Below are 7834 nucleotides of genomic sequence, written 5' to 3'. Positions count from 1 at the left end.
TGTGTGTGGGGAGGAGGAGAGAGGTGTGTGGGGAGGAGGAGAGAGGTGTGTGGGGAGGAGGAGAGAGGTGTGTGTGGGGAGGAGGAGAGAGGTGTGTGTGGGGAGGAGGAGAGAGGTGTGTGTGGGGGGAGGAGGAGAGAGGTGTGTGTGTGTGTGTGTGTGGGGAGGAGGAGAGAGGTGTGTGTGTGGGGAGGAGGAGAGAGGTGTGTGTGTGTGTGTGTGTGGGGAGGAGGAGAGAGGTGTGTGGGGAGGAGGAGAGAGGTGTGTGTGGGGAGGAGGAGAGAGGTGTGTGTGTGGGGAGGAGGAGAGAGGTGTGTGTGGGGAGGAGGAGAGAGGTGTGTGTGGGGAGGAGAAGAGAGGTGTGTGTGTGGGGAGGAGGAGAGAGGTGTGTGTGGGGAGGAGGACAGAGGTGTGTGTGGGGAGGAGGAGAGAGGTGTGTGTGGGGAGGAGGAGAGAGGTGTGTGTGTGTGTGTGTGTGGGGAGGAGGAGAGAGGTGTGTGTGGGGAGGAGGAGAGAGGTGTGTGTGGGGAGGAGAAGAGAGGTGTGTGTGGGGAGGAGAAGAGAGGTGTGTGTGTGGGGAGGAGGAGAGAGGTGTGTGGGGAGGAGGAGAGAGGTGTGTGGGGAGGAGGAGAGAGGTGTGTGTGGGGGGAGGAGGAGAGAGGTGTGTGTGTGTGTGTGTGTGGGGAGGAGGAGAGAGGTGTGTGTGTGGGGAGGAGGAGAGAGGTGTGTGTGGGGAGGAGGAGAGAGGTGTGTGTGTGTGTGTGTGGGGGAGGAGGAGAGAGGTGTGTGGGGAGGAGGAGAGAGGTGTGTGTGGGGAGGAGGAGAGAGGTGTGTGTGGGGAGGAGGAGAGAGGTGTGTGTGGGGAGGAGGAGAGAGGTGTGTGTGGGGAGGAGAAGAGAGGTGTGTGTGTGGGGAGGAGGAGAGAGGTGTGTGTGGGGAGGAGGACAGAGGTGTGTGTGGGGAGGAGGAGAGAGATGTGTGTGGGGAGGAGGAGAGAGGTGTGTGTGTGTGTGTGTGTGGGGAGGAGGAGAGAGGTGTGTGTGGGGAGGAGGAGAGAGGTGTGTGTGGGGAGGAGAAGAGAGGTGTGTGTGGGGAGGAGAAGAGAGGTGTGTGTGTGGGGAGGAGGAGAGAGGTGTGTGTGGAGGAGGAGGAGAGAGATGTGTGTGGAGGAGGAGGAGAGAGGTGTGTGTGGGGAGGAGGAGAGAGCTGTGTGTGGAGGAGGAGGAGAGAGGTGTGTGTGGGGAGGAGGAGAGGTGTGTGTGTGGGGAGGAGGAGAGAGGTGTGTGTGGGGAGGAGGAGAGAGGTGTGTGAGTGTGTGTGTGGGAGGAGGAGAGAGGTGTGTGGGGAGGAGGAGAGAGGTGTGTGGGGAGGAGGAGAGAGGTGTGTGTGGGGAGGAGGAGAGAGGGGTGTGTGGGGAGGAGGAGAGAGGTGTGTGTGGGGGGAGGAGGAGAGAGGTGTGTGTGTGTGTGTGTGTGGGGAGGAGGAGAGAGGTGTGTGTGTGGGGAGGAGGAGAGAGGTGTGTGTGTGGGGAGGAGGAGAGAGGTGTGTGTGTGAGTGTGTGTGGGGAGGAGGAGAGAGGTGTGTGGGGAGGAGGAGAGAGGTGTGTGTGGGGAGGAGGAGAGAGGTGTGTGTGGGGAGGAGGAGAGAGGTGTGTGTGGGGAGGAGGAGAGAGGTGTGTGGGGAGGAGAGAGAGGTGTGTGTGTGGGGAGGAGGAGAGAGGTGTGTGTGGGGAGGAGGACAGAGGTGTGTGTGGGGAGGAGGAGAGAGGTGTGTGTGGGGAGGAGGAGAGAGGTGTGTGTGTGGGTGTGTGTGGGGAGGAGGAGAGAGGTGTGTGTGGGGAGGAGGAGAGAGGTGTGTGTGGGGAGGAGAAGAGAGGTGTGTGTGGGGAGGAGAGAGAGGTGTGTGTGGGGAGGAGGAGAGAGGTGTGTGTGGAGGAGGAGGAGAGAGATGTGTGTGGAGCAGGAGGAGAGAGGTGTGTGTGGGGAGGAGGAGAGAGCTGTGTGTGGGGAGGAGGAGAGAGCTGTGTGTGGAGGAGGAGGAGAGAGGTGTGTGTGGGAGGAGGAGAGGTGTGTGTGTGGGGAGGAGGAGAGAGGTGTGTGTGGGGAGGAGGAGAGAGCTGTGTGTGGGGAGGAGGAGAGAGGTGTGTGTGGGGAGGAGGAGAGAGGTGTGTGTGGGGAGGAGGAGAGAGGTGTGTGTGTGGGGAGGAGGAGAGAGGTGTGTGTGGGGAGGAGAGAGAGGTGTGTGTGGAGGAGGAGGAGAGAGGTGTGTGTGGGGAGGAGGAGAGAGGTGTGTGTGGGGAGGAGGAGAGAGGTGTGTGTGGGGGAGGAGGAGAGAGGTGTGTGTGGGGAGGAGGAGAGAGGTGTGTGTGGGGAGGAGGAGAGAGGTGTGTGTGGGGAGGAGGAGAGAGGTGTGTGTGTGGGGAGGAGGAGAGAGGTGTGTGTGTGGGGAGGAGGAGAGAGGTGTGTGTGGGGAGGAGGAGAGAGGTGTGTGTGTGTGGGAGGAGGAGAGAGGTGTGTGTGTGTGAGGAGGAGGAGAGAGGTGTGTGTGTGTGGGGAGGAGGAGAGAGGTGTGTGTGTGGGGAGGAGAGAGGTGTGTGTGGGGAGGAGGAGAGAGGTGTGTGGAGGAGGAGGAGAGAGGTGTGTGTGGGAGGAGGAGAGAGGTGTGTGGAGGAGGAGGAGAGAGGTGTGTGTGTGTGTGTGTGTGTGAGGAGGAGGAGAGAGGTGTGTGTGAAGGAGGAGGAGAGAGGTGTGTGTGGGGAGGAGGAGAGAGGTGTGTGTGGAAGGAGGAGGAGAGAGGTGTGTGTGGGGAGGAGGAGAGAGGTGTGTGTGGAGGAGGAGGAGAGAGGTGTGTGTGTGGGGAGGAGGAGAGAGTTGTGTGGAGGAGGAGGAGGAGGTGTGTATGGAGGAGGAGGAGAGAGGTGTGTGTGTGGGGAGGAGGAGAGAGGTGTGTGTGGGGAGGAGGAGAGAGGTGTGTGTGGGGAGGAGGAGAGAGGTGTGTGTGGGGAGGAGAGAGAGGTGTGTGTGGGGAGGAGGAGAGAGGTGTGTGTGGAGGAGGAGGAGAGAGGTGTGTGTGGGGAGGAGGAGAGAGGGGTGTGTGGGGAGGAGGAGAGAGGTGTGTGTGGGGAGGAGGAGGAGAGAGGTGTGTGTGTGGGGAGGAGGAGAGAGGTGTGTGTGTGTGGGGAGGAGGAGAGAGGTGTGTGTGGGGAGGAGGAGAGAGGTGTGTGTGTGGGGAGGAGGAGAGAGGTGTGTGTGTGTGGGGTGTGTGTGTGGGGAGGAGGAGAGAGGTGTGTGTGTGGGAGGAGGAGAGAGGTGTGTGTGTGTGGAGGAGGAGAGAGGTGTGTGTGGGGAGGAGGAGAGAGGTGTGTGTGTGGGGAGGAGGAGAGAGGTGTGTGTGTGTGTGTGTGGGGAGGGAGGAGAGAGGTGTGTGTGTGGGGAGGAGAGAGATGGGTGTGTGTGTGTGTGGGGAGGAGGAGAGAGGTGTGTGTGTGTGTGGGGAGGAGGAGAGCGGTGTGTGTGTGTGTGTGTGTGTGGGGAGGAGGAGAGAGGTGTGTGTGGGGAGGAGGAGAGAGGTGTGTGTGGGGAGGAGGAGAGAGGTGTGTGTGTGTGGGGAGGAGGAGAGAGGTGTGTGTGGTGTGTGTGTGTGTGTGTGGGGAGGGGGAGAGGGTGTGTGTGTGTGGGGAGGAGAAGAGAGGTGTGTGTGTGGGGAGGAGGAGAGAGGTGTGTGTGTGGGTGTGTGTGTGTGTGTGGGGAGGAGGAGAGAGGTGTGTGTGTGGGGAGGAGAGAGGTGTGTGTGTGTGTGTGTGTGGGGAGGAGGAGAGAGGTGTGTGTGTGTGGGGAGGAGGAGAGCGGTGTGTGTGTGTGTGTGTGTGTGTGTGTGTGTGTGTGTGTGTGTGTGTGTGTGTGTGTGTGTGGGTGTGTGTGTGTGTGTGTGTGTGTGGGGAGGAGGAGAGAGGTGTGTGTGTGTGTGGGGAGGAGGAGAGAGGGGTGTGTGGGGGAGGAGGAGAGGTGTGTGTGTGTGGGGAGGAGGAGAGAGGTGGTGTGTGTGTGGGGAGGAGGAGAGAGGTGTGTGTGTGTGTGGGGAGGAGGAGAGAGCTGTGTGTGTGTGGGGAGGAGGAGAGAGGTGTGTGTGTGTGTGTGTGTGTGGGGAGGAGGAGAGAGAAGTGTGTGTGTGTGTGTGGGGAGGAGGAGACAGGTGTGTGTGGGGAGGAGGAGAGAGGTGTGTGTGTGTGTGTGTGGGGAGGAAGAGAGACGTGTGTGGGGAGGAGGAGAGAGGTGTGTGTGTGTGTGTGTGTTGGAGGAGGAGAGAGGTGTGTGTGTGTGTGTGGGGAGGAGGAGGAGGTGTGTGGGGGAGGAGGAGAGAGGTGTGTGTGTGTGGGGAGGAAGAGAGACGTGTGTGGGGGAGGAGGAGAGAGGTGTGTGTGTGTGTGTGGGGAGGAGGAGAGAGGTGTGTGTGTGTGTGTGTGTGTGGGAGGAGGAGAGAGGTGTGTGTGTGTGTGTGTGTGTGTGGGGAGGAGGAGAGAGGTGTGTGTGTGTGTGTGGGAGGAGGAGACAGGTGTGTGTGGGGAGGAGGAGAGAGGTGTGTGTGTGTGTGGGGAGGAGGAGAGAGATGTGTGTGTGTGGGGAGGAGGAGAGCGGTGTGTGTGTGTGTGTGTGGGGGGGAGGAGGAGAGAGGTGTGTGTGTGGGGAGGAGGAGAGAGGTGTGTGTGGGGGAGGAGGAGAGAGTGTGTGTGTGTGTGGGGGGGGAGGAGAGAGATGTGTGTGTGTGTGTGTGTGTGGGGAGGAGGAGAGAGTGTGTGTGTGTGTGTGTGTGGGGAGGAGGAGAGGTGTGTGTGTGTGTGGGGAGGAGGAGAGAGGGTGTGTGTGTGTGTGTGTGGGAGGAGGAGAGAGGGGTGTGTGTGTGGGGAGGAGGAGAGCGGTGTGTGTGTGTGGGGAGGAGGAGAGAGGTGTGTGTGTGTGTGTGTGTGTGGGGGGGGGGGAGGGTGTGTGTGTGTGAGGAGGAGAGAGAAGGGTGTGTGTGTGTGTGTGGGGAGGAGGAGAGAGGTGTGTGTGTGTGGGGGGGAGGAGAGAGGTGTGTGGGGGAGGAGGAGAGAGGTGTGTGTGTGTGTGGGGAGGAGGAGAGGGTGTGTGTGTGTGTGTGTGTGTGGGGGGGAGGGAGAGAGGTGTGTGTGTGTGGGGAGGAGGAGAGAGGTGTGTGTGTGTGGGGGGGAGGAGAGAGGTGTGTGTGTGTGGGGAGGAGGAGACAGGTGTGTGTGGGGAGGAGGAGAGAGGTGTGTGTGTGTGTGTGTGGGGAGGAGGAGAGAGGTGTGTGTGTGTGGGGAGGAGGAGAGAGGTGTGTGTGGGGGGAGGAGGAGAGAGGGGGGAGGTCTGGGGGGGGGGGTCTGGGGGGTGTAGGGGGGAGGTGTGGGGGGTGTGGGGGGGTCTGGGGGGTGTAGGGGGGAGGTCTGGGGGGGGGTTGGGGGGTGGGGGGGGGTCTGGGGGGTGTAGGGGGGGGTCTGGGGGGTGTAGGGGGGAGGTCTGGGGGGTGTGGGGGGAGGTCTGGGGGGTGTAGGGGGGAGGTCTGGGGGTGTAGGGGGGAGGTCTGGGGGGTGTAGGGGGAGGTCTGGGGGTGTGGGGGGGTGGGTGGGGGGGGTCTGGGGGGTGTGGGGGGGGGTCTGGGGGGTGTAGGGGGGAGGTCTGGGGGGTGTAGGGGGAGGTCTGGGGGTGTGGGGGGGAGGCTTCTCAACCCTTTTTCTGTTGACCCAGCAGGCTCTTTCTGTCCTCTCCTCTGCTTTTTGATGAAATATTGACTTCACCTGCCAGTTGACTCTACCTACCCCTGCCTTAATCCTCCAGATGCCCCTCACTGCAAAGAGACTGAATATATCCTCCAGATATTATGGCCCATGAAGAATGTGGCATTTCTCCCACAAAGTGCAGGACAGCCTTTAGTACCCTGACTATCTTGAGATGGAGCCTAGCTATTTGCATGTGTACTATTTAGTGGTTGACGGAGTGTGAGCAGTAAGGGGACGAACAGTAGATTAATAGGGCAAGAAAAGTCAGACCTGGGTCAAATAGGATTTGTTTTCTTTCAAATACTAGGAGTGTTTGATTGAGCAAGGAATTTGAAAGACAAATACTATTTGAACCCAGGTCTTGGAAGAGCATTAAGAGCTGTAAAATGACTCGATCATTTCATTTGGTGTCACTCCTCACACACCCAGCCAGAATGGGGTTAGCTAAGTTCCCATGAGACAAGCAGAGTCCTTCATCCACCCTTCATCTACTGTGTCAGTCAATGAAGCTCATATCAAGGCAGGGAGGTTAATTAATACATGTATTTCTTGCACTAAAATGTAACTTTGCCTCTCCATTGGATCTCATCTTTCCTTTCATTTACCTTTATTTATCCAGGCTAGTCCTACCAAGAGTGCAACGCACTGGTGACCTCTGTGGTGTGTCTGGTGACCCCGGTCATTCTCAGTGACATGGTCCATGTGACACTCTAGCATCCCCTGGCCTGGCTGGCTGTGATGACAACACAGGAGGACGAGAGATCTGACGCCCTCTCTTTATTAGCTGTGTCTGTCCCCATGCCATCATGACGTAGTTTCTGCCTCCAGTCTCCACCCTGTTTCACCCTCGTATGGGGTCCTGACTGGTGACTGCCAGTCTGGCCCGTCACCATCCCACCCTCGCTCTCCCCTCCCTCTCTGGAACTGGGCTCTCACAGAGCTGTATATCTTCATTAATCTCCCAAACATAACCCCAAAATAATCAAATGTCCTGCTCCCTACTCCATGTGTATGGAGGTCATTCACCAATGTTCCTCCCTTTTAATGTGGTTTGTAAAGAAGAAAGTGTTTGGGGAGAAAGACAGACCTGCTGCAGGGCATGTACACATCCAGTTGATATTAGATTGGAGTGGTTAGTGTCAGTATTGGTTAGGGTTATGGGGAGACTGCATGGTGGCAGCAGTGGGCACAGACTGGGCACTGATGGGTCTGGAGGAGAAATAGAATGTTCTGGAACCTCACAATCTGTCCTGGGACAGCAGACTGAGCGTAATGCTCTGTGTGTTTGGTCCTCACCCCCTCCTCTCTCTAATTTCCAGCGTCTGAAGAATGAGATAGCAGAAGTGACCAGTGAGATCGAGAACCTGGGTTCCACAGAGGAGAGGTGAGTGTGTAACAGTATGGAATCCGATTTCCTTAGGGTTCCTTATGGTTCTTCAGGGTTCCTTGGGTTTTTTAGGGTTCTTCAGAGTTCCTTATGGTTCTTCAGAATTCCTTAGGTTTTTTTAAGGTTCTTCAGAATTCCTTAGGTTTTTTTAAGGTTCTTCAGGGTTCCTTAGGTTTTTTTAAGGTTCTTCAGGATTCCTTAGGTTTTTTTAAGGTTCTTCAGGGTTCCTTAGGTTTGTTTAAGGTTCTTCAGGGTTCCTTAGGTTTTTTTAAGGTTCTTCAGGGTTCCTTAGGTTTTTTTAAGGTTCTTCAGGATTCCTTAGGTTTTTTTAAGGTTCTTCAGGGTTCCTTAGGTTTTTTTAAGGTTCTTCAGGGTTACTTAGGTTTGTTTAAGGTTCTTCAGGGTTACTTACCATCTCCTATCTCTGACAGTCCAAGTTGCTTTGTTGTTTGTATTCCATTAACTTAGCAAATGACTGTTGTTAAATATTTATACCTTAATGTCCAGATAGTACCAACCCTATTCCCCTCCCCAAAACACCACGCACACACATGCACATGCTCACACACACAATCACACCGCCACACACACACACACACACACACACTGACTAGTGCTTTTAAATGTTTGATCAGCCACGCCCACCATGATGGGAGGGCTATTCAATAATGCAC

General features: G+C 57.2%; 1 protein-coding gene across 4 annotated transcripts in view; it reads left to right on the top strand.

Annotated features, from left to right (window-relative positions):
• The window catches only part of LOC106606423 (cytohesin-1), a 108497-nt gene that overhangs the window by 74635 nt on the left and 26028 nt on the right, over positions 1-7834 (top strand). For all 4 annotated transcript variants that reach the window (XM_045719829.2, XM_045719827.2, XM_045719828.2 and 1 more), the window contains exon 3: positions 7093-7157. In XM_045719829.2, the coding sequence (XP_045575785.1) occupies positions 7093-7157 (65 nt within the window). The remainder of the gene's footprint in view (positions 1-7092; positions 7158-7834) is intronic.

The sequence above is a fragment of the Salmo salar genome, chromosome 06 (genome assembly GCF_965601325.2).
Source record: "Salmo salar chromosome 06, fSalSal1, whole genome shotgun sequence".
Taxonomy (NCBI): domain Eukaryota; kingdom Metazoa; phylum Chordata; class Actinopteri; order Salmoniformes; family Salmonidae; genus Salmo; species Salmo salar.
Note: the sequence above shows the minus strand (reverse complement) of the source record. Positions and strands in the feature narration are given on the sequence as shown.